Genomic DNA, 27,098 nt, shown 5'->3' on the forward strand with positions numbered 1-27,098 from the left:
AAAGTATCTATTAGAGTTCTGAGGTGATAAAAGGTGCAAAGAAAAAAAGAGAAGATGTACTTGAGAAGAAGAAAGGGAAGAAAAAGAAAACTACTAAGAAAACAGGTACTGCGACCAATTAAAGCATATATTTTACCATCTCATATTTATATGTAGTAATATTTTTATATATATGTATTCTACAGGAAAAGGTCAAAATGATGCAAGCAGTGGATCTGATATTGCACCACCGGCCATGGTTGCTCCTTCAAACCAAGGAGCATATTTGTTTGCTCCTTCAACGCAAAGAGAATATATGGTTCCTCCTTCAGTCCAAGGAGGTTATATGGTTCCTCCAGTCTAAGCAGGATATATGGTTCCTCCAAGTTTTTTAGCTGGCCTTCATCAAGATGCATCTGCTGCCTGAAAATTACATTTTGATGAAGTGTCAAATCCGGAAAAATTTGAGTAGTAGTCATGCTTTTATAAATTTTGTAGACACCATAAAACTATATTGTTCCAATTACACTATTCAAACGATTCTGAACTTTTCACTAAGCCAGTAGCACAAACTATTTTATCTGAGATAGAAGATACAATTGCCATTCAGTTGCCGAATGCGTCATAGACAATGATAATCAGAAGCTGGCTCCAATCCTCCCGCTTCGTCCATCCTTCTGATAGTACGTTCCATTCAGTCTCATAAAATACATTGCACCACCGGCCATTCAGTTGCCTGTCTGTGTTGCTGGGCCTCGCTCGCGCTACTACGTGGGCCTCCAAAATCAGCCGCAACTAATCAGCCGCAGAGACGCGTGGAACAACTCTGGACGGTGTCGCACGCGCGGCTCCATGTGGCATCACCGCAGAGAATTTATTTCCTCATGATAGCCAGCGTCAAGAGCCATCATGTTTCCCGTTAGCCTTGCAAGAGCACACGGCATTTTTGTGATCCCTTAATTAACAAATTGCAATAACCGACGAGTTTTGTTTGTGGAAACTTCAGTGCAGTAGCCACAGGAGTATCGAGCGAGGGAAAGATTTCGCCAAGCTAAGTGATGAGGACAAGCGTCAACTCCGGCAGGCGAGGTGGTCACATTGCATGTATGAGATCACAAAGATCACCATCGTCCCCATCAGGTTGGTCTAGAGTTTTATTGGTTCTTTCTTTCACGGGGTTTTCTTTTTAGTTTCTCGTCGATTTGGTGACGGCCTGCTAGCTCCAATAATTCCAAAAGTGGCGTCTGTGTGTGCCTCCCACCAGGAACATGGACACGCATTAGCTCTAGCCACTACAGCGACGGCCAGAATTAGTTCATTGTCGCGTTCCCCCTCTATTATTTCAGCATCCCTTGTAAGCACGCCTTCTCTTTTCATTTGTTTAAGCGATCCTTTCATCTCCTCCTAACCACATTTTGTCGTAAAGTTTAGTGCTGCTAATTGGGCAGGTTCAAATGTTGTTATCGCCCTAATCAATCTCTACTGCCACTGTGTAGTGGATGATGATACGCATGAATATGATCAGCCCAAGCAGAGGTCGGTGCTATAGTTAATGGTGCTTACAAATTGAGTCATACTATACATACATGTACAATTAGTCAAGTGGATATGCATAAGTATAGGTTCATACAGTACAAAACCAAAAGAGATTGTCATGTTTGTAGTTTCATACAGACCATCCCTGCTTTTCAGTTGAAAACATGGTGATCTCTCACTGCAGTCTATATATATAGAATAAGTGGACAGTCATTTTCTGCCGTACAAGATAGCAATATGAGTTACTACTTTCTAGTAGTGTGTAGTGTACATGTAGGCTTTTGGTGGCCGGGCATGCACGCATGCAGGTGATTGCAAATACTGCTAAAGAATTGCAGCACTAGTGACAAGGGAGCAAATCATACGCTAATCTTTCAGGAATGAACTGCCAACCTAGCGTTCAACACTTCAACTAACTCGAGCTACCATTTTTATTTATTTTTTTGGTTCTTCAGTGGCTGGTGAGCACGCCATTTTGAATTGGCCGCAAAGGGGATGGAAAGGGTTTTAAAGGACGAAAGGACAGCCGACTCAGATGTCATGTTTCACCCAATGACATGTGTTTGCACTGCGTGATCTCTCTCTCTCTTCCCCACTGCAAGTTGATGCAGCATTGGCATGTCTATTACTATAACCAAAAGAAGTCTGGCTTTCTAACTCATCCCACTCAGTGGCAAATAATAATGACATTGTAAAAGATTACAATGATTGTAACTTTCTCCATGCAATCAAGATGGTTATGCACTACGTGCAACGGTTTTTGTTTCTGGATGGTTGTTTATTTTGATAGTACTTGAAAGTTTTGCATGATGAAGAACATTATTGGGTTCTCATCGTATTAGCTAGATTCCGTTAACACACTGTGCATAGCATGGAAGTGTTATAGATTAATCAGGATGTACTTTCTTTTCTTGGTGAGCTCATATTGTTCACCAATGTCTTAAGGTCTGAGTAGAATTTCTGTTTTCATCATAAATCTTCTTAGATGAAATAACAGTGCTCCTACTTATATGTGGTTCCAAAGAAAGAACTTGTACAGTTTCATCTTGAATTCTTGATGGATGCTAGTCAAGTTGGAGTTTCATCAGCATAAAAAAACTCTTTTTGAATCTTTACACGTAGAGAGAGATGCATTGATCAACATGACCAAACTAAAGACTGATTTGGTCGTGCAAGGATCGGAGAGCTTTTATGTGGTCCCTGCGTCCCTTTGTTACCAAGGCCAGCAATACGTTTGATAGCTACTGCACATCAAAAACATATGGCCGGCATGGTACAGTCCTCGTCACCATGTACCAATTGGCAAGATCGTACGTGTAGATTCCTTAACACACTGAAATGCCTCTCTTTGGTGTCTAGGTTCAGTTCACTGTACAAGCATAGGCGGATAGATCGAAAAGCGATTATATACTTGTCTGTAATAGTAGTTTTATCTTTGGCGTGTGAACTTTGAGTGTGAAGTGTAGTACTTCTGGAGCAGCCTGAGTGCTGAGTTTCTGTTAAGATCATGTAAGTTTGGCTATAGGCATTCACTTGTGGATGACCAAGGCCGGATGACATTCCTTAATCTAAAAAAATACTTGTCTGTTCACGGTAATATATGCAAGCACTGTCTTATGTACCTTTATTTTCATCGGCATTGTTTGTTCAGTACTCAAATAAGTACCTAACTGGCTCTGAGAAAATTAAAGAAGATAGAAGAAAGATAAAGGGCAGGATCGAATCTAATAACAAAAGGTGTTTTTATTCAAGCAAAAGGAGGGAAAGCAAGCACCTTAAAAGACTCAAAAAATGCCAAAACCTGACGAAACTGAATCATGCTGCCTCGCTATCTAACTTCACTTCTGCAAGCAGCACGAGGATGCCAATGAATATTCTGGCTTTAGTCCTGAATTAAGACTGACTTTTCACGAAACTTTCGTTTCAAATATGCTTTGTCACGCAAATGCATACAGATTCAGTGAATATACTTCTCACTTCAAAATCAAATTTTAAATCAATATCCTGTGAAGAGAATAAATGTAAGTGGGCAAGCATGTAGTCACGCACACCCCTTTAGTTGCGGCTGCTTCTGCACCAACCACACCATTGGTTCTGCCACTGCGGTTACACTATACACCACTGCGACAGCTATTGCAAACTGCAAAGAGAAGCTACCTGTGACACGCAGGTGCCGGCACAAATAAATCCACCCCTCTCACTCGTCCTCACTTCCAAAGCAATTCAGTTCACTTGATCACTTCACAGTTGCAGCAGCAGACAGAGAAGAAAAGGAGCGCGCGAACACGCATCCACAAGCTCAGCGCCATGCACGCCACAGCCACCAAGCTTCCCCTCGCCTTCGTCTCCGCGTTGATGCTGATCATCTCCCACGCATCATCCCTACGCTTCCACTACATCAATTCCCACAACTTCACCACGAAGACGAGCGCCTCCTCGTCGTCTCCGTCGTCGTCGTCCTCCGTTGCTCGCCGCAGCCGCAACCCTTCGCTCGCCATGGTTCACCGCGACGCGATCTCCGGCGCGACGTACCCCTCGCGCCGACACGCGGTGCTCGACCGCGTCGCCCGCGACAATGCGCGCGCCGAGTACCTGGCGAGGCGCCTGTCCCCGACGTACCTGCCGACGACGGACCTGGGCTCCGAGGTGGTGTCCGGCCTCGACGAGGGAAGCGGCGAGTATTTCGTCCGCGTTGGCGTCGGCTCGCCGCCCACGGAGCAGTACCTCGTGGTGGACTCCGGCAGTGACGTCATCTGGGTGCAGTGCAAGCCGTGCTCGCAGTGCTACGCGCAGGCCGACCCTCTCTTCGACCCCGCCTCCTCCACGACCTTCTCCGCCGTGTCGTGCGGCTCGGCCATCTGCCGGATGCTCTCCAGCTCCGGGTGCGGCGACTCCGACCGGTGTCAGTACGAGGTGTCGTACGGGGACGGGTCGTACACCAACGGCGTGCTCGCGCTCGAGACGCTCACGGTCGGGGGCACGGCGGTCGAGGGCGTCGCCATCGGCTGCGGCCACCGCAACCACGGCCTCTTCGTCGGAGCGGCAGGGCTCTTGGGCCTCGGCTGGGGGCCCATGTCGCTCGTCGGGCAGCTCGGCGGCGCGGCCGGCGGCGCGTTCAGCTACTGCCTCGCTAGCCGCGGCCCGGGGTCCAACGCCGACGCCGGGTCGCTGGTCCTCGGGCGGAGCGAGGCGGTGCCGGAGGGCGCCGTGTGGGTGCCGCTGGTGCGGAACCCGCAGGCTCCGAGCTTCTACTACGTCGGGCTGTCGGGGATCGGCGTCGGCGACGAGAGGCTGCCGCTGCAGGCGGGGCTGTTCCAGCTGACCGACGACGGCGCCGGCGGCGTGGTGATGGACACGGGCACGGCGGTGACGCGGCTGCCGGCGGAGGCGTACGCGGCGCTGCGGGACGCGTTCGCGGCCGCGGTGGGCGCGCTCCCGCGCGCCCCCGGGGTGTCGCTGCTGGACACGTGCTACGACCTGAGCGGGTACACGAGCGTGCGCGTGCCCACCGTGTCCTTCTACTTCGACGAGGGCGCGACGCTGACGCTGCCGGCGAGGAACCTGCTGGTGGAGGTGGACGGCGGGATATACTGCCTGGCGTTCGCGCCGTCGCCGTCGGGCATGTCCATCCTCGGGAACATACAGCAGGAAGGGATCCAGATCACCGTCGACTCGGCCAACGGGTTCATTGGCTTTGGGCCCGGCACGTGCTAGACGCGCGCCCCCCTGCTACATACTTTATGTACTCGTCTAGTGGCGTACACGTGCCTGCTAAAATGTAGGCATACGGGGATGAGAGTGTATCGTACAGTGTATATATACGTTCGAGTAGTAGTACATAAAGAGAGGTAACAGAGTATGGCTTTCCTGTGTGTTAGGAAAGGTCCTGAAGTTTGCAAAGATTGGAAGAATATAATAGCTTCTTGAGTTGATCATGTGATCTGCTTACCTCCAACTCTAAGAGACGAGAACACCATTTCAAGTTCCCAAGGCAGTGTAGCAATGGCCAGACAGACCAGTCCAGGAGCGTTGATTGGTGTTGGCTTGCACTGAAACTGTGGGTGATAGGTATCTGCAGAGTGCGGAACATGTTAACTTGGCGTGTGCAAGGCTGCAAGTGAATGCAGGGATGATGTCCCCGGCCAATAATGCAGTTCGTCAGCTTTCACCCTTCAATTTGGCCTGTACAGACGTGGAAATCGACAGCGCAAGCAACAAATTGCTCCAGAATAGTGTGATCACAAGCCCTTAGACCGGTTTCGGCCACATGCAACCATTGGATTTTTTTTAAAGAAATTCAGGAACCACAACAGCGAGAGGTATAGCTTTTTAAAATTTCTGCTCATGTCATGCACTTGCTTTGATTCGAAGACACCTTATCCATGTTTTTTTTACTGCAGCAAAAGGGGGCGGCACGAGCCTCACCCAAGTCAATCTACCCGACACAGAAACTTGAGTTTGCAGAACTCACAATTGGACAACACCATCAAAAGTTCCCTCTTTCTGCAGGCCTTTTCACCATGACTAAAGTACAAGCCTCTCAAAGAAAAAGCTTGCAGCAGGTAAAGGTCAAGCAGTATCTCAGGTTGAAGAGGAAAAACAGCTCATCACAATGTATCCATCTTCTTTCTACTTTATCCTTCTCATCTCATCCCAAAGACCCAAACTCCTAGAAAGTGAGCCGGGCTTCAATCTGACAATGCTTCAATCTATAGCATAAGACAAACTAAAACCCTGCAATCCCACCTTTCATTAAAAATGGCCAAAACTTGTCGCATAAATAGTACAAATTCTCTGCTTCCAGTAAAGATAACAGAAAATGAGGGGAAATAAATTGTCAGTGCAGATTCTTGAACTCCTCGCTGCCAATGCTAGAATTCAGTTCTCAGAAGCAGAAAGAAAGACCTCTCCCAAGTTATAGGATATCTTTGAAAGGGGGAGCCCAGCCAGACACAGTACTGTAACTAAAAGTAAAGTGCGCGAGTTCATCGCATGGTACAGTCCTTTACCAACGTCTGTCCTCCTGTGCTGTTATATACCAAGATAAAAGAGCATGAGAGAGAAGCCAGATTTCTAATTGATTTATAAAATGGTAGAACTATTATGTGCAGACTATCCATATCTTAATGCAAAACTAGTGTCAAATGGCATGATATCAAGATATAGTGCTGCACAAATTTGAACGAAAACTTGAGCAAGCTTTTCCTCTATGACATGTCAGCTAGCAAATTACCAGATTGATGCATGTACCATTTTTATCAAATCTGTTCAGTCTGAGACATTTGTTATCACATTCCCAAATTAAGCCATACACGTGGAATCTACAATGGCTAGGATAACTTGGCTGATTGACTTTCCTACGTTCCAAAACATAGTAGGCAGCATGGATGCACTATTTAGGCAGCATATGTCATTGTTCATCCCTGCAACTCTGAAATGCCTATATGGACTGCTAAAATGACACCAGACCACTTCAGAACAGCATTACATACTAAGCAATATGATGTAGCACACCAAATCTGTGTCCATGAAAAAAATCAGACAACAAGAGTTTTGCTGAGCAACTATACTGCTATGGAAAGCATACTAGAAGTAGCATATGCTCAGATGGAACTACTGAAGTATAACAGATAAAGGAACTTACGAGCACTCTAGATGAATATTCAGAAAACGTGGGTTCTCCTTGCTCTGGGACACCGTTACAGAGCCTTCTACAGTTTGATCCTGCTTCACCTCTATAGGATCAGGGAAGTACAGAATAGTCTGCAGATGATGACTCAAGATCATTATACTCTAGAAGAGCAAAAAAACTGAATAATTTCTTTTATTATAAGGAAAAAGAACATTGTCACAAATCAAACCTGTTGCCAATGGGTAGGCTCGTCCTCTGGGGCTGTGGACAGAAGAACGGTATCTTCAGATGATCGTCTCCTTTTCTTATGAATAATTTCAAGTGGATTCAAATTGGAAGGAATATTATGAGAGGACTCTTGGGGCCCATTGAACTCCACCTCAAACCAGAAACCAAAGCCATGAATAGGAGCTTCAAGTGGGAAAAAGAGAAGTTTCAGATTTCTCATCAAGGAACTGAGATAAGACACTAATCATGAGAATTTGGCAGAAAAATAATAATCCCAGACTCAGCATTAATTTCAATATACAGTAAATAAGTGCAACTGTGAAAGTTAGATTGAACTGTAAGTAAAAAAATAAAATTAATGCTCATGAAGAATTGATGGTGCCATCTCAATTTCTTGTATAAATCACATCTAGATCTTTATCTTGGTTAAAATCAGACATCAGTAGTTACAAATACAAATAAGATATTATTTTACTTAAAAATAGATTGAGAGATTCTTTTTTTACTTGATATGGGCTTATAAGAATGCTATGTCAATAGAAGCAAAGTAGAAGGTTGATGTCTCCTATAGTTTGATATTTAAATCTTAGATGAAGGGGCATCCAAAGAAATGAACTACACACCGGTACGGAAATTAATCTATTTAAACCTTAAGAACCATCGGTATTTTAGGACAGATTATTGATGAGAAAGGCCTGAGCAATATAATAAAAGGAGCACACAGCAAATTGGGCTTTAAATGGAGTTTACAACATGACATATACATATACTACAAAGAGATGACAACTAATGTAGTGTAATTATTGACCAAACAGTGTTTGCATTAGTTGTCAGCTCAACTGATGGCAAAATACCACTGCTGACATGGAACAAAACTAAGAGCTGAGACAACATGGGGAGAGGATAACCTATTGCAATCAATCCGCTTTTCTTGTTTGTTAGCTCAAGTGATGGCAAATATTATTACCAAACAGTTGGCATAATATGAGTTCTCCATATGAATTGAATTTGTATTCAATGCACTAACCACTAAGTGAACTATCTTAACTCTCTTAAGGATTTTACCAAATTGGTCAATATTGCTCCTGAAATCCATTAGTTTTAGAAACTTTAGTAACAAGTATTGGAGTCAGTCGGAACCAGGTAGCATATCAGAGTCCTCACATCAAGGACAACAAACAGATAATACCATACTATAATACAGTGGAACTAACATAGCAAATTCAGAACACAGGAAGAAAATTATGGTTGAAGCTACATAACTCACCTAACATCATTGACGAAACTTTGTAGTTTGCGGTGATAGATTTGAACTCCTCAGCTGTAAAATTATAGCAATCGATGTGTTTGACCTGTACACAATGCACGCCCCAGGACACAAAAAATGTAACAAACGCAATTAGAGTTCAATCACAAAAGGCTGTAAGAATAGAACATGATGATTTCTTGACACTTTTGGGATGAGGAAACCTCGCCAAGACTCACCACAGATGGCCAACTTATAACATTCTCTCCACCAATTGTTTCAATGGAGGGTTCTTCAGATGTAAATTTTTTGGCAAGTGGCACAAGAGCAGACACTGTGGCAAAAAAAAGTTTGAGATCATAATATAGCATGCAGAAGCCACCACCCAAGATCTGATGAGTACAGCAATTTATACTGAAACTCTTAAAAGGATTACGCAGTAGCTTACTATTTATGCCATAGACATCACACCAGAAATCAACACTGCCTTCATATCTTTCAGGATTTGTTATGGGAGCCATGAAGAGCTACAGGAAAGGATCATGGATAAGTATTCAGCTTTGGACATAGATGTCTCATTGCAAAAACTGGTAAATCAAGATTTTCAGCTAGAGAACTACTACTGGCCTGACATGATAAAACCTTTAAATTAAAAAAAATAGTACAGAAATATTTCTTCCGCCTATTTTAAAATAAAAACTATTAAATGACTTGAACAAAGTAGCAAATAGGCAAGGCACATCTTCAGTGTAACTTTTTTTTTCGTGCAAGACTGCAAGTGTTTTATGCTATTGTGTGTAGGTGGTGCCACATGCAAACGGGTTCATTGATGATGAATTAAACATGGTATGCTAATTATACCGTAGCATGAGAAGGAAGAATAAGACCCCCAGGTTTAAGCCATTTATCTCTTGCAAATAGGACGCTTGGCAGCATACTCTGCAGGAAAAAAAACAGAAGAATTATAACTAATGGAAGTAAGCGCGCATCAAAATGCACTGCAAAGAAACATCATTGAAATAAAAACCTCATACAGAAGCATATAGCCCATCCATTCTGATATTATTACATCAACCTTTTCCTCAAGGTCAACATCCTGCACTGCCAGTTCAACAGTAATGAAAAAATAATGCAGATCAAAAGGCAAGAGAGTATGGAACGAAATGTAAATGTATTTAGACAATAATGGTGTTAGTGAATACGAGAATATGTCATACAAAATGCAAAATGGAATGCAAGGTTTATGTCCTGATCATGCTAACAATGTGTTAACTCCATGGCAATTGGCAAATTAGAGTAGAAAGGTAACAAACATGTTCTAGGTATGAAAAACCAACAATGCCAAGTTGCCAACACATAATGAAGAAAATGTAAGAAGCAATAATCAAGAAGAAACGTAAAAGGGTAAACTCACCTCAACACGTCCATGGATGACTACAACCTGATCAGTTAGGTTGTTTGCTTTTACAATTTCACGAGCCTGCATCAGAAACCATTTAGTCTATTTTGTTTATATAAGAAAAAAAACAGTTACAGCACAACCTCCTTACGATTCAGGCATTTTAGACATATAAAACGACTTAAGACCAAGCAGTCACAATATCAGATGTTGAAAACTAACTCCAAAAGGTTATCCTATATGCAAGGGTCAAGACGTTATTTATCATACTGTGCTCTCATATACATGCTTATGCCTGATGGTACTTACTGGTAAATAATCACTGAAGGATCTCTTGTCAAATTTAACTACAAGCTACAACCTACTGGATTATCTTCTGGTCATGACCTCATGGGAATACATTGCATTGAGTATGTCACTTTGCAAACATGTATTTGTCTAACTGAAATTAGGTTCATAGATTGAATACCTAGCCAAATTGGATTTCTTAACTTGAAAACATTTGAAACATAAACTTTTAGGCATGTCACAGAAAGAAAAAAGAAAATAAAGAATACGAGTAGATGTTAGAGCATATCTTCAGAAGTAACATCTTACCTGGGTAGCAATTTCACTAGCTTCAACAGCATACACCTAAAAGAGGGTGGAAAGAGGGACAAAAAATTAATGCTAGAGTCCAAAACAAACAGATAGGAGAAAACAGATCACTGCTAGAATGATAGATACACAGTAGGGGAAACCCCTACTGTATTTCGCTCAAAAAAAAAGATAGATACAACTCTCTCAACTCTTATTAAATTTTTCAGTTATCCCAGGTTCCTGTAACTACCATAAGGACAAACAGAACAACAGAACTAACATAGGAACAGAACAGATATATTTAAACTGTACTCTTCTGATGCACAAACAAAAGTCGTAATTTCATTTTACAAATTTTAGTGCTTTCAGTGGGAACATACAATTCATTTAAGCTGCTAATTTGCAAGCAAAACTTTGCAAGCGCAAAACTACATTTGGATCTCATTGTAGACTGCTGTATTGGGTCAACTGTAGAAAGGGCAATGTAAAATTAGTTTTGCATTGTCGAAGGGACCAGAAGTCCAGAACTAATGAAGTGCTCCAGGAAAAACGATACCTATCAAACATGAGCAGCTGTTGCCACAGAGCATTTGCATAGTTTAATAGCTTACCCGTTTTGCACCTGCACGAGCACAGAACACTGAGAGTATTCCAGTCCCACACCCCACATCCAGCACAACCTGCAAAAGTTTGGAACCCGTCACCAAAATCCACTAATCCAGACCTCAGACAGAATGTGGAACACTTGGTCAACCCTCGATTCAGCTAGCAATTTTACCTTCCCCTCGATAAATTTCTGATGGTGCATGATCGCTGTGTGGTAAGCATCAGTCCTGACGCGGTCCTGCCAAAAACGAAACGTTAACAGACGCCATTTCACCGGATCGCTGCTCGGATTCAAAACACGGGGCCTACGAAGTCGATTTAGCGGCGGTGCTGCTTAGGGTTTAGTGGGGTTTAGGCTACGCGGTTGTGTTCTTGTGGATGTGATCACAGGCACGGTGGGTTACCTTGATCATAGCCTCGTGGATGCCGATGTGAGAGTAGGACTGGAAGTAGATCCGGTCATGCTCCTCCAGCGAAAGCGCCGCCGACGTCGCCCCCGCCCCCGCTGCCGGCGACTCCCCGGCGGCGGCGGGTGGGGAAGCGGCGCAGAGGCGCGGGCGGCGCCGCGCGAGGGGGGAGTGGCCGTTGAGGTGCGACGGCAGCATGGCGAATTGGTGAGCGTAAGGAGGGAGGGGCGAGAGGGATTCCAATGGAGAAATCGAGCGGAACGTGCTCTCCTCTCCCCCAACGGTTCGGCTGCCTTCCTCGAATTTGATTTGCCTTTTGGGTGCGTTTGGCAACTAGCACGGGAAACGGGAGTTGGCGGAGGGAATTCGTTCGGGAAGATGATTCTTACTTGTTTGATTTTCGAAGGGATGTAAAATGGATTGCTATTCAAAAACTGTTAGGATACATATAAATAAAAAAAACTGCTCCAACAGATTTGCTATATGGATTGATATCCTTAATTTTTTTTAGCTATGATCTAAATTTCTCTCTCCTATATGCAAATATACCAATTCAATACTGGATTGGTAAAACTTGCAGTGCTCCTGCGGGAAGGCTAACTGCTTCGCTTGGGATTGTTCCGCTCGGAGGCTTCTACGCCCAGCTCGCGCCCTCTCCACCCCCAGTTGCCAGCGCTACCATGGAAGACGATGGACCTCTGCCCTCAGCCCCTCCGCCAACCATCCTGCGCCCTTTCTCCTTTCTCGTCTCTAGCAACCCCTCCGACGGCCCATCCCATCCTGCTAGTGCCCTTCCTCTCCCCATGAGCTTGACCCACCGCACGTGGGCGAGCTAGATCTGCTCGCCGCAATCACAGCGAGAAAGATCGCACCAAATCCGACGGTCGAATTAGAGAGAAGCTCAAGCGGCATGGCTTACCGCAGTCGGTTAGGTCGAGGTTGCCAGTGGTGAAAGGGAAGGAGGAGGTGAGGAAGAGGTCGTTGATTCGATTGGAGGCCGTCCACAACTGAATCGTTGTCCTCCGCTTCGATTTGAGGCCCTTCGCTGCCGAATTGTCACCCTGCGCGCCGGCGGTCCTCATCTCCCTATTCGACATCCTCATTACCATCCATGGACCCGAGAGGAGCTCGTTGATTCGCCGCGGAGGAGCAAGGCAGCGTCGATTCAAGCAGAGGGGGAAGCATGGCCGGCGTCGATTTGTGGGTTGGACGCATGGAGGGGAGGAGGAGGCGGGCACCGGACGTGAGGATGCACGAAGGAAGACATCGACGTGAGGGGGATCGAACAAGACGAAGGGGATTGTTTTGATGTGGACATGACTTTTTGCCAAAAGTCTCTCATTGAAACATGTAATTTTCGGTACTTTTCGTGTGTCTTGATCTTTTTAAAAAAATCCTTAGGATCTAAGAGTATTTCTAGAAAGCTTTATAGGTATAGAAAGCTTTATAGGTATGCAAGTCTATAGGTATGCAAGTTTAGGTATGCTGTTGAAGAGGAGCACCAAAGTTTTATGAAAATCTTCTCTCTCATATACCTAAAACCGATTTTAGGTCACCAGTTTTACATATGCTGTTGGAGATGCTCTAAGAGTGGGAGTTTAAGTGAGACTAGATATCGCTTGTTTGGTGTGAGGGTTTAGAGGTGAGAATTTTTATCTTAAGTCATGATAAACAGTATAGATGTATTCATCTTCCACTTAAAATAAATTCTCACCCAATTCCTACCCGTCCCTAGAAAGTGATTGGTGGGAGTTGTCCCTCTAAACTCCCATTCCTTATCCCATTCTCCCATTCCTTATCCCATTGAAACTCTCATGCCCACCAAACAAACAATAGAATTTTAATCTCTTTCCTCTAAACTCCCTTTCCCTACCACCAATTACCTCCAACCAAACGATTTGAGTTTTGTCTTGCTCGGGTGGTTTTGGAAGCTCCCTCTGTCCAAGAATAAACGGACATCTTGCTTCTCGAGGAGTCAAACATTTTTAAGTTTGACTAAAAATATAGAAAATAGTATCACCATTTATATCTCCAAATAAATTTATTAGAAAAGTATACTCAATGTTCAATCTAATGATATCTATTATACATCATAAATAGTAATACATTTTTTATAAATTTTGGTGAAATTTAAAAAGTTTAACTCCTCGAGAAGTAAGATGTGCGTTTATTTTGGGACAGAGGGAGTAAACTGCTCGAAACAATTGCACATCTTCTTATGTGATTTACACATAACAGACCATTTTATAATAAGCGTTCATATTATATACGTACATTAAGCATGATACGCTTTTACAAAGGATGTCGGGAATATCTTGTTTTTCTTCAAAAAATCGTTCGGTTTTAATTTCCTATTTTTGTTGTTTTAGCTTGATTTACCCAATAGGATATATTTGTTTCGCATATTGTTTGAGTTTTGTGTAAGTGTATGTCCGTATAAAAATTTAGCTTTTGTTTTGATCAGGGGTGCTACAAACAAAGTCATATATTTCCGGATTATTTTCAAAGTCTGAGATGTTATTGAAAACAATGTTGAATCTAGATGCACCTTTTAGTTTACTAGTCAACACGAAAAGGTTTAAGACCTGATAAATTAGATAGTCAAATATAATGCGATAGTGTAATTACAAATCAACACAGTAGTATCATCTCCCTCTTATCGATTTTAACATGGTGAGCTATTTTAACAGTCTATTACTTGCACCGCTATTGTTAGGCCAATTTCAATGCACAGTTTCATTGCACAGTTATTTAAATTGAGAACTAGGTAAGAGATGATTGTCATGGGGATGAAACTCCTCTCTTATCTAATAAAACTCCCTCTATTAATTACCTTGAAAACTCAACAATTTTGCTGACGTGGCATTGAATTTAATGCTATAAAACTATCATAAAATTCTCCATTGAAACTGGCGTTAGTTACTAGTTGGTGATCTAGAAATAGGTATATTAAACTTCTAATCGATACTATGGCAACAAGATCATGATCTATGTTCCTTCGTAACATGGCTAGCTTGTTAGTTTGTTGTCCTAAACTTCACCAACTTATTTGCCCTTGTTATTCATTGTGTCATTCGTTCAAATTTTCAGTAGTAAGAGCAGGTTCAATAAATTTGGCTATTAGCCAAGTCATGTCATTTGGAGCCTAACCTTATAGACAATGCATACAGTAGTTAGGAGAAGTCTACATAGCCTCCAACCTACAACTCCAAAACTGAGTTTTGTTTCCCTCTTCCCTGCCTCATTTTGTTCTTCCTTTGTTTGTTCTTCTTTCTTTGGGACTTGGGTCTAATTTGTACTGCTTTTAAACTCTTTTCTTTTTGCAATATTTTCAGTAGGGGGCTCCCCCTCCTATTTCCTTAAAAAAAACTACAACTACAAGATATGCTATTTAGATCCTGTTTGGATACAAACTCCTAAAGATTAGTAGTGTACTAAAGTTTAGTACCCTCAAATTGCTAGTCCTAAAGTTTAGTACAGGGCTGTTTGGATGGACTACTAATCTTTAGAACGTTAGAGGGAAAATGTCATTTTTACCCCCAATTACTCCTCTAAACTACCCCTACACTGTTCACGTCATTAATGCATGCGAGGGTAACAGGGGTAGAGGGAGACTTGGGGACCACTTTTAGGAGAAATAGGATCCATTAGTACCCCTTGGCCCTCCTAATGAAAATGGCCCTTTAGGAGTGCACTTTTAGGATCCATGTTTGGATGCACAAGTCCTAAAAATATCCTAAAAGTGGACTCCTAATCTTTAGGAGAGTATATCCAAACAGGACCTTAATCCTTCAACTTCGCAAAACCGTTCACTTACCACCTTTCCCTGGTTTTCCATGTTGGTTTTAGTCACGTGGTATGCTGAGTTGGAAATGGACGCTTAGTGGATCGCTGACACATGGGGCCCACTTGTAAATACCATGTTCTCTTTCTCCTTCCTTCTCTCCCGCACAACCACGACTGAGGGACGGTGGCCGCGAGTGCCCATAGCTCCAGCCCCGGTGGAGGAGCACCGACGGCCGCGGGGACGTGCCTGGCTCTGGCCCCGCACAGCAACAAATCCCCTTCAATCGTCGGGGCGGGCGGTGATGCCAAGCGCGGCATCAACGACGAGCAAGCTCAAGCGGCGCAGGGCAAGCTCGAGGGGCGAATCCATGACGGTAACCCCAGCAGCTGGGCGTCAATTGAACATTTGGTGGGTTGGAGCAAGGGAGGAAAAGAAAGGATTCGAATTGTCTCTTGGATTTGGAGGGGAGATGGCCGGTGGTACCTCGAATTGCAGCGAATTGACATTGTCGCTTCGAATTTGCAGCTGCGGGCTAGCTGACTGGCTTCCTGCTGCACCAAGAGGGGAGGAGCACCGGTAGGGGGAGGCACTGTCCGAGGACCTCGAGGGCGGCGGATTCATGTGCGGTGGTGGCGCGTGGGGGCCGTCCGTGGAGGAGCCTCGGAAGGGGCCGCAAAGCAGGTGGGGACACTGGCGGCGAAGCGGGCGCCTGCACCACCATGCGCGGAGCGGGATTCGCAGCCGCGGGCGACTGCCTGCACAGTCGAGGCGCCCGTGCCGTTCCAGCTCGCCAGCGTATGCTCGATCTCGCCCGGCCGCTTGAGCTTGCTCGCTACTGCACCGCCCGGCCGCAGGCTCACCGTCGGCGACGCGCCCGACCTAGCAAGCTGCATGCGTTCCTCTCCTCCCCACGCTTGATCTCGCAGGCCGGGCGACACCTCCATGGACCCCGCCATCCCCTTTGCGCGCCGTGCGCGAGAGAAAGAAGGGGAAAGAAAGAAACAAGAGTATTTATACGTGGGATCCACATGTCAGTTTGTCCACGTGAGCAACATAGTCCACCTCAGAATGTCAGCGTGGCTAAACCACCATAGAAGGCTGAGTGCACGGTTTTGCAAAGTTGAGAGGTTAAACATCATGTTTTATAGTTTGGGGTGAAGTAGTCTAGCTATAATAGGTTGGAGGGAGGGTTACGTAGACTTCTTTTTATAATAGTTTATCTCTTCACTAGTTCCAACATAAAATTTTCTATTCACACGGGGGCTGGAGCATTGATTGCAGGCTCCGCTAAAGCGCGTGAAGAATCGACTAACGGACTGTTCGCTTCAGCTTATTCAACCGGCTTATCAGCCACCAAACAGTGTTTTCCTCTCATAACAAATCAGCTGTTTCAGCTTTTCAGCCGGCTTATAAGCTGAAGCGAACATGCCCTAACTTGGCTCCCCACAGGCGTTTCGCGGGCGATTGTCCATTGGAGCAGCCCACACGGGCTGAGACGGTCGATGGATGCGGCACCGATTTAACCATTTCTCGTCCACATAGGATTATACCTATGTGGCTTGGCTATAAGCCAAGCTAATATGAATTATTGTACATGCTCTAAGGGCCCTAGCTACCGGAGTTTAGATTCATACCCCTTCTAAATTGTAGGTCATTTTAGATTTTTTTAGTTTATAGATATTATTATGCATCTAAATACAATGTATGTCTAAATGCATAATAATATACATGAACCTAGAAAAGTCGACCTACGGAGAGAGTATATATTAATGATATTTAAGGTGTTCGGCTGGGCTTCAAATAAGCCGCAACCGACTTTTTTACTGTTTGAACAGTAAAAACAGAGAGAAGTAAAAAAAAACTGGCTGAACAGCCGCTACGGCTTATTTTGGCTTATTCGAACAGTCAGATTGTTTTTAGAGTAGGTTTGAGCAGCACTAGTATACGGAGAAATGCTAATCTATGGTATGCATGGTGGAGTCGAAGAGACGATACCAGCTGTGGCAATTGTTGAGCATAACAGATCGATATGTTGCAAACTTTGAAAAAAATGCTTTCTCAAGAAGGCCAAGAAAAACGCACTAGACGAATTCTCTAAAAATCATGATTAGTCGGCCGATGCAGCGACGGAGACCAGTTAACCGGCGCCAGTCATCAAAGTCCAGCCGTCGTTGTCCAGCTCAAAGGAACCAGGACACGGCCGGCGCCAGCGGCCAACAGCCCAACACGCCTGCCCTGCTCCTCCCCTTCCCTTCCTCGGCACCTCGCTCGCGCGCACAACGGAAAGCGGGAGGCCGTTCCCTCGCAGACGCAGACGCGCAGGCGCAGACGCAGCCACGGGCGCGCACGGTGAAACCAAAATATCCTCCCGCGGTAACACGTACACGTCTCCCCCGGCCGGGCCGGTAGATCTCCGCCTCCGCCTCCGCCTTCCCTTCTCGAAGCCCCCGATTTATTCGCTTCCCCGCAATCCCGCTGCCTTCCCAAACCCAATTCCGCACTCCTCTTATCTCGCCGCGCCGCCGCTTCCATATCCTTCCGTCCTCCCCCCAAACCCTCGAAACCCTACCGGCGGGATTCCGCCGCCTCGGTCGGTTGCCTAGGGTTCACTCCCTCCCCGGACTCCGCCCCGGCCCGCAGCCATGGCCGTGGAGGAGGCGAGCAGCAGCGGCGGCGGCGGCGACGGCGAGGAGGGGTCCGGGGCGTGGACCCGCGAGCAGGAGAAGGCGTTCGAGAACGCGGTCGCCACGATGGCGGAGGACGGGGACGACGGGGACGCGCGGTGGGAGAAGTTAGCGGAGGCCGTCGAGGGGAAGACGGCGGACGAGGTCAGGCGGCACTACGAGTTTCTGGTGGAGGACGTCGAGGGCATCGACTCGGGACGCGTGCCGCTCCCGACCTACGCGGCTGACGGCGGCGCCGAGGAAGGGGGCACCGGCGGCGGCGGTGGCGGAGGGAAGAAGGGGTCCGGGGGAGGAGGGGGTCACGGGGAGAAGGGGTCGGCGAAGTCGGTCGAGCAGGAGCGCAGGAAGGGGATCGCCTGGACAGAAGATGAGCACAGGTTGACTTCCTCATATTGATTTCTGCTCAGTATTAAATTGCAGTGATGCTTCAGATAGTCGATTGGTTGCCGAATTGCTTGTGTTTCCAAGTAGGAGAGAGCTGTTAGGATGATGAATGATACTGTTTCATTGGGGTCATGCTAACTTATTAATATGCATAGTTGTCATAGATTTCCGAAAGGAATCGTTTAGGTGGTTTACCTGATACTCTTGCTGGCAAACTGTGTGCAAGTACTGCCACCTAGGTGGGTTGGTTTGCAGCTTCACATATACATGGGAATTAGGTGTTTTCCTCCTGCATGAACTTTTATTGGCTGGGCTTGGGACTAGAGAGGTAGGATCCAATGGCACTTCCCCAGGTGGATGCATAGTCTAGGATGCTACTATTGTATTTGGGATTATGTTCATTATTTGTTTCCCTGTCGTGTTGTGTCCAAGATCTGGAAAGTTATAACTTAGATGGTTAGTTGCTTGTGCTCAATGCGTAAGCTGAGTGCATAGAGGACTGTCGGTTTGTGTTTTGCTGGCTTTGGTATGTTCTGCATGATTCTTTTCAGCTGGAGCTCACCTATTGGTGGTTTTGATAAATTGCCGCATGCTAGGTTAGTCTGACGTAATGCTTGCATTTTAATATATTCATTTATGGTTTGTCAATGCCTTTCTGACAGTCACTGTTGTGCTATTAGATGCTTACATGTTCTCATTTGGAATGAGTATACTATATTGAAATTACACCCTCAGTGTGAACTGCTTTTTACATATAGGTAAATGGGCAATTATTAGCAGCACATGGTTGATTTAATTTGCTTTCACCATCCGTATGGTTTTTTTTTTGCAGAACAATAGTAAATGCATTTTACATAAGCATCATAGTTTTTGAGCAACAAGAGCATTTTTGATGCATTTGTCCATGTTTTTGGTTGTGTCCTCCATGTTTCATGGACTTGTTCCTGTGGACCATTTTATTTTTTGGGCAAACTGTCCATCTAGAATTGCTGAATGAAACTTAATAAACTATTTATCTATGCTATAGTTTTTAGTGCCAGACTGCCAGTGAAGGAAAAACTCAAGTACAACACGTCTTTTATTTTTCCTTTATTCCTTTGTCAGTTGCATAATGCTTTTCACATATCAGAATATCCAGCACCCTGTTTCTATCATATTTGACGGTTTCCTGCTTATTGATGTGTACTCCCCCTTTCTTTCCCCCTGTTTTCATTTTCTGTACTTAACATCTTCTGATATTTGGCGCGTGGCACGTTTGAGGCAATGCTTTATTCGCTGTTAAATTGTGTCAAGCTGGAAGAAGTTATCGTATATTTGTGCGTGCATGTAGTTGTTAAATGTGCCTTTAGCCCTTTACTAGTACTCCTCTTTTTATCTGCAACTCATGTATCATGCTATGCTATCTTGCTTCCTGTAGGTGATAAATTCACAATATATTGTATGCTATTTGAGTGATGAAGGTTCCTCACTTGTGATTTTAATATTTAATTTAATGGCTGAATGACTGAAATGGTGCCTGCACATGTCAGAAAGTGAAAATACATACTGCTGTGATGAAGCAGAAGCAGTTGGATGCAAGAAAAGTAGTAAATAGCAGTTATAAATGCATTGAGAATGCGATACTTCCATATATGTTATGTTATGCATATAGATTGAAGTGATGTCTTTATCACTACCACTTGCATGAGTATTATGATTTATGCACTTAGCTTTCCTTTTCCTCTTCTGAAATCTATGTTTAACAATATTAACTTACATGCAAGATTTTATTTATTTATTAAACAAATGCTTTCTTCTGGAGATAAAGTGCAGTAGCAATTTATTCCCAAAAGCTTGCTTCATCTACGTTTTACTTGCTACTGACATGCTCATTAACTTGAATTTGGTTTTGCAGATTGTTTCTTCTTGGACTTGAAAAGTATGGCAAAGGTGACTGGCGGAGCATCTCACGGAACTTTGTGATCTCAAGGACGCCTACTCAAGTAGCTAGTCATGCACAGAAGTATTTTATCCGCCTGAACTCAATAAACAGAGAGAGGCGGCGATCAAGTATACATGACATCACCAGCGTGAATAATGGAGATGCATCAGCTGTTCAGGGTCCAATCACGGGTCAAACAAATGGGCAGGCTGCAAATCCTGGGAAGCCCTCTAAGCAATCTCCACAGCCGGCAAATGCACCTCCAGGTGTTGATGCTTATGGAACAACAATTGGACAACCAGTTGGTGGGCCCCTTGTCTCGGCGGTTGGGACTCCTGTTACGCTTCCTGTTCCTGCTCCACCTCATATGGCCTACGGCATGCACACCCCAGTTCCAGGAGCTGTAGTACCTGGAGCCCCAGTAAACATTGCTCCAATGCCATATCCAATGCCACCCCCATCGTCTCATGGGTGAGGGACATTTCAGAGTGCTGCATGGCTTCACAATCTCCCTATATATGTTGCTTTTAGTGGCAGCGCTACCATGTTGCAATAAAGCAATATCAATAAACTCAGTGTACATTACAAACTGTTGTTACATGTAGCATTTTGAGGACATTGCAGATTATGTTCTTGTTGCATGCAAACTTTCCATGTACACCTGCCCCCAAGTGTTTCAGGTTGGTGCTGTCACTATGTGTCGTGGATTCGCGATCTGGCAGCCTTCAGGATAGATGTTGTGGACTTGTGCTTCAGTCAGTATCTGTGATTTGTAGTTGTGTATCTGCTGCAACAAGAGGAAAGATACAAGTTACAACACACTTTTTTTCTCATGTTGAATTGAATTTGCCGAACTGGGAATATTGGCAGTGATCAGCGCACCCTTTTTACTCATAACTTGTTCACAGACTTTCGATATCTTATTTTCTTCATCTTCAAATATACAATTGGAGTGACCGATAAGATTTATTGGCTCTGGGCATTACGAAAGCCCTTCCATGCTGATAGAATGTTTCAAGAGGCATTTGTAATCAAATAAGAGTGACAGCTTGATCTAGTTGATGCTATAAAGGGGGTTCGTGCACGTACGGGTGGGTCGTTGGGTTAGAGGTAGCTGAGATTACCATTAGGTAGTTGTACTTTAGTTGAAACTCAAGTCATCATTTATGTTCAACCTTTTTTAGAACTGGGAAAGGAAATTTAATTAACATCTAAATTGCTAGCCAACAATTCATGAATACACTCAAATGCCCCATGCACGTGCAAATGGACATCCATGCAGAGGTGGGGAATATTTTTTTCGTCTGAGGCCTTGTACCTTGGAAATTAGTAAGATTCCCCTTATCGAAAAAATAACTCGAGGATACGATGCATCTTTTGCTAGTCTTTTTCTTCTTTTTTTTAACTGTATACCGGCAGAGATTGCCAGACTTGTATTAATTAATAGAGAAGATATTGCCGGTCTTTTTCTTAATGTCCAGTATCTTTTGCCCGTCTTCTTAACGTGCCTTGAAATTTTTAGGATATTTTATATATTTCAGGATGGAGGGAGCAATATCATTCTCCAGCAGCACTTAATAATGAATATATGCTATATATTTTGGGCTTCCATTCCATTTATAGGTTTTGTTTGGCAGTGCCGGCCGGACCGGCTTCTTTCCCAGAGATATTTTTCCTAAGAAAAATTCCCCAAAGCCCGAAAATAAATCAAGCAGCATCATATCCTGACCTGTTCAAGGCCACAGGCACAGCCGCGGCCACCACCTCCTCGCACCCGCCCATCGTCGTCCTTTGTGTTTCTTCCACTTCCAAGCCATACACACAGACGTCGCGCGCGCTGCTGCGCATGGCCAACGCGAAGGGCTCGTCGGCCGGTGGCACCGGCGGCGCAGGCCATGGCGGCGATCTCGGCAGGGCCATTTCGCACGAGCAATACCAGGCGTTCCTGGCGTCCGTGCACAGGGCCGCCGCGCCGGGCGCCGCGAACGTGCACCACCACCAGTACCCCGCCGGCCTGATCCAGTCGCCGCCGATGGCAATGCCGGCTCATCACGTACCCGTGCCGCGGCCCCAGATCGCCGTGCCGCCGCCGCCGCCGTTCGTGCGACCGCCAGAGCACAGCGGGCAGTCCCAGCCGCCTACCGGTCAGTGCTGCCGGCCGCGCGCTTGCTGAATTCCGATCGAGTCTCTGTGATCTTGCCGTTTAGGGGTTTCTCCGAGGTTGTTCCTAGGGTTTTGATGCGCTCTCGGATCTGTGCGTCGCGTCGCGTCGCGCGCTGCATTCCCCTAAATGTCGGATCCGGTGCGGTCGCCGTTCTTCGCCGATTTCGCTACGGTGTCTCTGCTTGTGTGGTTATGATTAGCTACCGGTTTTGACAAACCTTATGGTTAGCAAGCAGTGTTCATCACTGCGCAAGGATCTCCATTTTCCATTTTGATCGCTTCAGCGTCTTTTCATATGCCAGCATAATATGAGAAGTTACCATTCGTAGGCAGCCATATGTAGTGATTTTCTTTAAAAATCTTGTAGATGACCGTGTACTAATAGACGATTAAATGATTAGCATTTTCCTGCAGAGAATCATTATTCAACATTTTTGCTACGATACCGTCATTCTTGAGAACTTTTGTGTTGCATGTTGCTTCATATTAATTCTTCTTCACTCGTCATTTTCAGTTTTTCACTATGCGAAGATCTAAGCTTTGCTCCCATATTCTCCAGGACACTACCAGGACTATTCTCCATACGGCAACACTGCATCATCACAGTATACAAGAGGTTTTGCAGACTGGGGAACGCACAACAATGCACTCATATCTTTGGCTCATGCCACTACTTTCGGCAGCGGCAGCAACGGAATTCATCAAAATTTTACCTCCTACAACACCCATACATGGACTGCTACTTACATGCCACGGAACCCCTACAACAATGCTTATGGTCCTGCAACGATGAATATGATGCTTCAAACTCCTTCCTTTCACAGTAACAGCCATGAAAAGGATTCAGGTATATATATGCATGTACATTTGGCACTTGAAAAAGGAATGTCTGCATTAGTTTGTGTTAGTTCTGTGGTGGGGCTGGGTGGATTGTTTCTGATCAAGGAAGTAGGTGCCTCGACAGGAGGACAAGGCTTGTAGCCTCAAGTTCATGGAACTGAGAGGAAAGAAGATAGGACGATAATCATTTGCTTCCTTGTATTCATCATTGTCACCTTTTCTATTAAAATAATAGGGATGTTTGGGTGTAACAAAACCTCTAAAAATTAGCAAACCAAATTAATGTCTGAGCTGAAAAAACAATTTTATCTAATGACTTAACTTCTACTCCCTTCATCCCAAATTACCATTTGTTTTAGCTTTTCTAAATACACAAAAAATCTATGTATCTAGATATAGTATATATCTAGGTACATAATAAAAGCTATGTATCTAGAAAAGCCAAAACGAATAGTAATTTGGGACGGAGGGAGTAACTCATAGTCTTCCTAGCTACTTGGGTGGACCTTTGCCTGGCTAGACTTCTATTTGAACGACAATTATATACATATATAATAAATTTGCTAGAAACAGTTCCTATATAGTACATCAATTGCTAGAAATGGTTATTCCTATATAGTACATTAGTTGCTAGAAACGGTTTTGTCCCATTTTCTATTATTTTAGCAAGGGGCGACCATGTGGAGTGTGATAGTAAAATATGTGGAATAAAGGCATGTTGTTTTTTTTTTCTCTTAGGAGAGATTCCTTCCAAGATCATTATCTCATTAACAATCCTGGAAGCACATATAGCCTATTGTTCACCTTACGACGTGGATATACATGTCAATCCACTTGGTCCTCTAAGTGCTAAGTGGATTAGTGAGTTTTATTTCCACAGTTGTATGATTTGAAATGGCAAATCATGTATTGCTTCATTACTTCTTGGCATTTGGTGGTGCACAGGTGCAGGTTTTGCAGCTAGCAGCTTTACGGTGTCTCCAACAGTGGTACCTACCTCCCCTTTTCAACTGATGTCCCCAAAATCCCCAAACTATACCTCCACTCAAATTTTCGAGGAAACCAATAATTTAGAGGTAACATTTGGACTCTTTCAAAGTCTTCTGTAAGAGAACTTCCACTTCCTATGAGTAGTTATGGTATCACAATTCTCCAGGATACTTCAACGGTCTTTGGAAGTGGTGATATGGAGAGCGACAACAGTGAGGAACCGGATCCCACGCCGGTCGCAGAGATCGAAGACCAAAACCAGGGCAATGAACATATTGTTAATGCTATGAGTAAAACGGTATGTTATCATGCTGATGCATACGTTCTTTGTTGATACTATTATTGTTTGCATTATTTAACTCAAGAAAATCATTTTACTCATTTGTTGTTTAAGAGTAAAGAATTTTTTCTATAGTCTTTTTAAGACTAGGGGAAACGAATTCACAAATTTTAACCAATTGATTCTGCCTTTAGTTTTTTTAATTGTGAAAACTACTCAAACCTGGTGGTGAAGAAGTGGGAAACAACACTTTTTAATATGGAAAAACAATGATTTTAGGTAGCTAAAATGAAGAAAGTTATGCTAAAAATGCCCAAATCCATAGCTGAACCACTTGCACAATATTCATTTGTACTGTACCTTGACCCTTAACTAAGTGCGATTTTTTCCCCTTTTGCAAATCCGTTACAAAAGGTCAACTGTCAAGACTACCGTATCATCTTGCGCAAGGACTTGACAAACAGCGATGTTGGAAACATTGGAAGAATTGTGCTGCCAAAGGTAGATGCTTGTATATCCTCTTAATTGAGTTCTACTCTCTAGTTTATTCACCGTATGCTATATCATTTATGTTTCCAGCACAGACCATGGCTATAATGTAATGTAAACTATGAGGCGCAAGTCTGCTTTGTAATTTTTACTGGTTTCTGAATTTTGTAGAAGGATGCAGAACCTAACCTTCCAATCTTGGAAGATAAGGATGGCTTGATACTGGAAATGGACGATTTTGAGCTCCCAGCTGTATGGAAATTTAAATATAGGTATCTTCATCTTAATGTACAACAATTCCTAATCCAGAGTTTCGATCTGATGATCAGCAATTTAGGGTGCATACTTTCCTGTAATTCCTCCAGACACCAAAAAAGAAATGTTTACATAGTTCAAATCTCATCTTTGAGAGCTGATATATCTTCATGTTGTTGGCAAATGAAGGATATCATACTGATAAAATATATTATTTCAGGTACTGGCCTAATAATAAGAGCAGAATGTATATCTTGGAGACTACTGGTATGTTCATCAGAGATTAATAGAAGTAAATAGAGTAATTCGTACAGATGTTGATGAATTGCTTGTCCTATTCTCAGGTGAATTTGTTAAGAGGCATGGCCTTCAAGCTAAGGACATCCTCGTCATTTACAAAAACAAGAAGTCCGGCAGATATGTATGTAATGTTCTATTCTCCGCTTCTTTCTGATGCACTCCGTTGTGCATCTGATCATGCCCATCTTGCACCTTTTTTTATTTGAAAGTCACTTTCCATGATACCATGCATTCTCTATGTTTCTTTTCCTGGCAATGCTCTATCACCTCATGCCTCTCTCGTCTCTGTGCTAGGTTGCCCGAGCAGTGAAGGCTGAGGACATACAAGTGCCGGAATGCGAGTGCATTAAGGCTGGAAACCTCAGTGAAGAGTGTGGGTTCGCCGTGAGTCCTTCGGCCAAGAAGGTTATTATCTAGATGGATGGAGCTTTTTTTCATGCCTGAATTTGAACATCAGAAACACTTGAAATGTGGTGTTTGCTGTTGTCGTGCTGGAGCAAACCAAAAGGAGGGTGCTTGAACTTGGAGCGACTGAGCTGTTGTGATTTTGTGTATCATCATTCAAACTGAATTCCGGCTGAACTTTCCGTAGGCCTGTAGAGCAAATAGATGCCTGTCGTCTGAAAGAATTTCTGTTTTCCTTCTTGTTGGTAACCATTCCGTTTCATGTAGTTTGAGTTAAATTAGTTTGTTTTGTATCTGTACATATTCTGTGTTAATTTGGCGGCAGGAAACAAAATAATGTGATTGTATCCTCGTTGAAAAATATATATTCAGGTTTCATAGCGAAGTACTACCTCCATTCTTAAATATATAACACTATTTACTTTTTTTCATTCGTTTGACTATTCATCTTTTCTACAAATTTTTTTTGCAAATAGATAAATGTACAAGTTAAATTTAAAGTACATTTAACAATAGACATAATAATACACATTATACTTTAGTTAACTAACTCGATAGTCAAAGTTAGAGTAAAAAATTAACGGTGTCATATATTTAAGAACGGAGGGAGTACCAATTTGTATGGGTTTGCACTTGCAGTGCCGATGCAGATATCTTACATCTCTAGCTAGTATCTCTTAGTTTTCATTTCTGAAGCTGTTCATGCCCTGAAGAACACTTAAGCAGTAGAAGTTTTCTTTTCTGACAAGCAGATAAGAACATGGATTGGTGAGGGCAACCATAAGACATCAAGTCAGCTCACTATTCAGGACAGCTAATGTTGTGATTGGATCTGGCTGTAGTAGGTTAAGGAGGTGTTTGGATACGAGATACTAAGCTTTAGGAGGGTCACATCGGATATTCGGATACTAATTAGGAGGACTAAATATGAGCTAATTATAAAACTAACTGCAGAACCCCATACTAATTCACGAGACGAATCTATTAA

General features: G+C 43.9%; 4 protein-coding genes across 4 annotated transcripts; 3 read left to right on the plus strand and 1 right to left on the minus strand.

Moving 5' to 3' along the window:
- The first annotated feature begins 3,579 nt into the window (after positions 1-3,579).
- On the plus strand, positions 3,580-5,450 carry LOC117850628 (protein ASPARTIC PROTEASE IN GUARD CELL 2). Its single transcript, XM_034732484.2, has one exon. The coding sequence runs from the start codon at positions 3,823-3,825 to the stop codon at positions 5,227-5,229; it is 1,407 nt and encodes a 468-aa protein (XP_034588375.1). The 5' UTR covers positions 3,580-3,822; the 3' UTR covers positions 5,230-5,450.
- Positions 5,451-6,242: 792 nt separating this feature from the next.
- On the minus strand, positions 6,243-11,970 carry LOC117850629 (probable protein arginine N-methyltransferase 6.1). The gene is made up of 13 exons (XM_034732485.2): positions 11,610-11,970; positions 11,378-11,443; positions 11,211-11,279; positions 10,618-10,653; positions 10,036-10,101; positions 9,649-9,717; positions 9,483-9,560; positions 9,070-9,148; positions 8,861-8,955; positions 8,643-8,727; positions 7,377-7,558; positions 7,160-7,278; positions 6,243-6,543 (listed from the first exon to the last, which is right to left on the minus strand). The coding sequence occupies exons 1-13, from the start codon at positions 11,808-11,810 to the stop codon at positions 6,501-6,503; spliced, it is 1,188 nt and encodes a 395-aa protein (XP_034588376.1). The 5' UTR covers positions 11,811-11,970; the 3' UTR covers positions 6,243-6,500.
- Positions 11,971-17,714: 5,744 nt separating this feature from the next.
- On the plus strand, positions 17,715-21,264 carry LOC117849994 (transcription factor SRM1). Its single transcript, XM_034731755.2, has 2 exons — positions 17,715-18,460; positions 20,362-21,264. The coding sequence occupies exons 1-2, from the start codon at positions 18,042-18,044 to the stop codon at positions 20,861-20,863; spliced, it is 921 nt and encodes a 306-aa protein (XP_034587646.1). The 5' UTR covers positions 17,715-18,041; the 3' UTR covers positions 20,864-21,264.
- A 970-nt stretch (positions 21,265-22,234) lies between these two features.
- Positions 22,235-26,486, plus strand: LOC117850384 (putative B3 domain-containing protein Os04g0676650). The gene is made up of 9 exons (XM_034732209.2): positions 22,235-22,532; positions 23,111-23,398; positions 24,337-24,467; positions 24,548-24,679; positions 25,076-25,162; positions 25,322-25,422; positions 25,626-25,672; positions 25,750-25,826; positions 26,000-26,486. The coding sequence occupies exons 1-9, from the start codon at positions 22,235-22,237 to the stop codon at positions 26,120-26,122; spliced, it is 1,284 nt and encodes a 427-aa protein (XP_034588100.1). The 3' UTR covers positions 26,123-26,486.
- The last annotated feature ends 612 nt before the right edge of the window (positions 26,487-27,098 follow it).

The sequence above is a fragment of the Setaria viridis genome, chromosome 3 (assembly GCF_005286985.2).
Source record: "Setaria viridis chromosome 3, Setaria_viridis_v4.0, whole genome shotgun sequence".
In the NCBI taxonomy this organism is placed as follows: domain Eukaryota; kingdom Viridiplantae; phylum Streptophyta; class Magnoliopsida; order Poales; family Poaceae; genus Setaria; species Setaria viridis.

What these genes read in the sequence shown, in the direction of transcription:
- LOC117850628 (XM_034732484.2), top strand. Translation starts at nt 3,823, where the DNA reads ATGCACGCCACAGCCACCAAGCTTCCCCTCGCCTTCGTCTCCGCGTTG.
- LOC117850384 (XM_034732209.2), top strand. Translation starts at nt 22,235, where the DNA reads ATGGCCAACGCGAAGGGCTCGTCGGCCGGTGGCACCGGCGGCGCAGGC. An exon ending in GAAGAATTGTGCTGCCAAAG is followed by an intron (nt 25,163 to 25,321) that starts GTAGATGCTTGT and finishes TGAATTTTGTAG; the next exon opens with AAGGATGCAGAACCTAACCT. An exon ending in GTATATCTTGGAGACTACTG is followed by an intron (nt 25,673 to 25,749) that starts GTATGTTCATCA and finishes TCCTATTCTCAG; the next exon opens with GTGAATTTGTTAAGAGGCAT.
- LOC117849994 (XM_034731755.2), top strand. Translation starts at nt 18,042, where the DNA reads ATGGCCGTGGAGGAGGCGAGCAGCAGCGGCGGCGGCGGCGACGGCGAG. An exon ending in TGGACAGAAGATGAGCACAG is followed by an intron (nt 18,461 to 20,361) that starts GTTGACTTCCTC and finishes TTGGTTTTGCAG; the next exon opens with ATTGTTTCTTCTTGGACTTG.
- LOC117850629 (XM_034732485.2), bottom strand. Translation starts at nt 11,810, where the DNA reads ATGCTGCCGTCGCACCTCAACGGCCACTCCCCCCTCGCGCGGCGCCGC. An exon ending in TCATCCATGGACGTGTTGAG is followed by an intron (nt 9,718 to 10,035) that starts GTGAGTTTACCC and finishes CTGGCAGTGCAG; the next exon opens with GATGTTGACCTTGAGGAAAA. An exon ending in TTATAAGTTGGCCATCTGTG is followed by an intron (nt 8,728 to 8,860) that starts GTGAGTCTTGGC and finishes CATTGTGTACAG; the next exon opens with GTCAAACACATCGATTGCTA.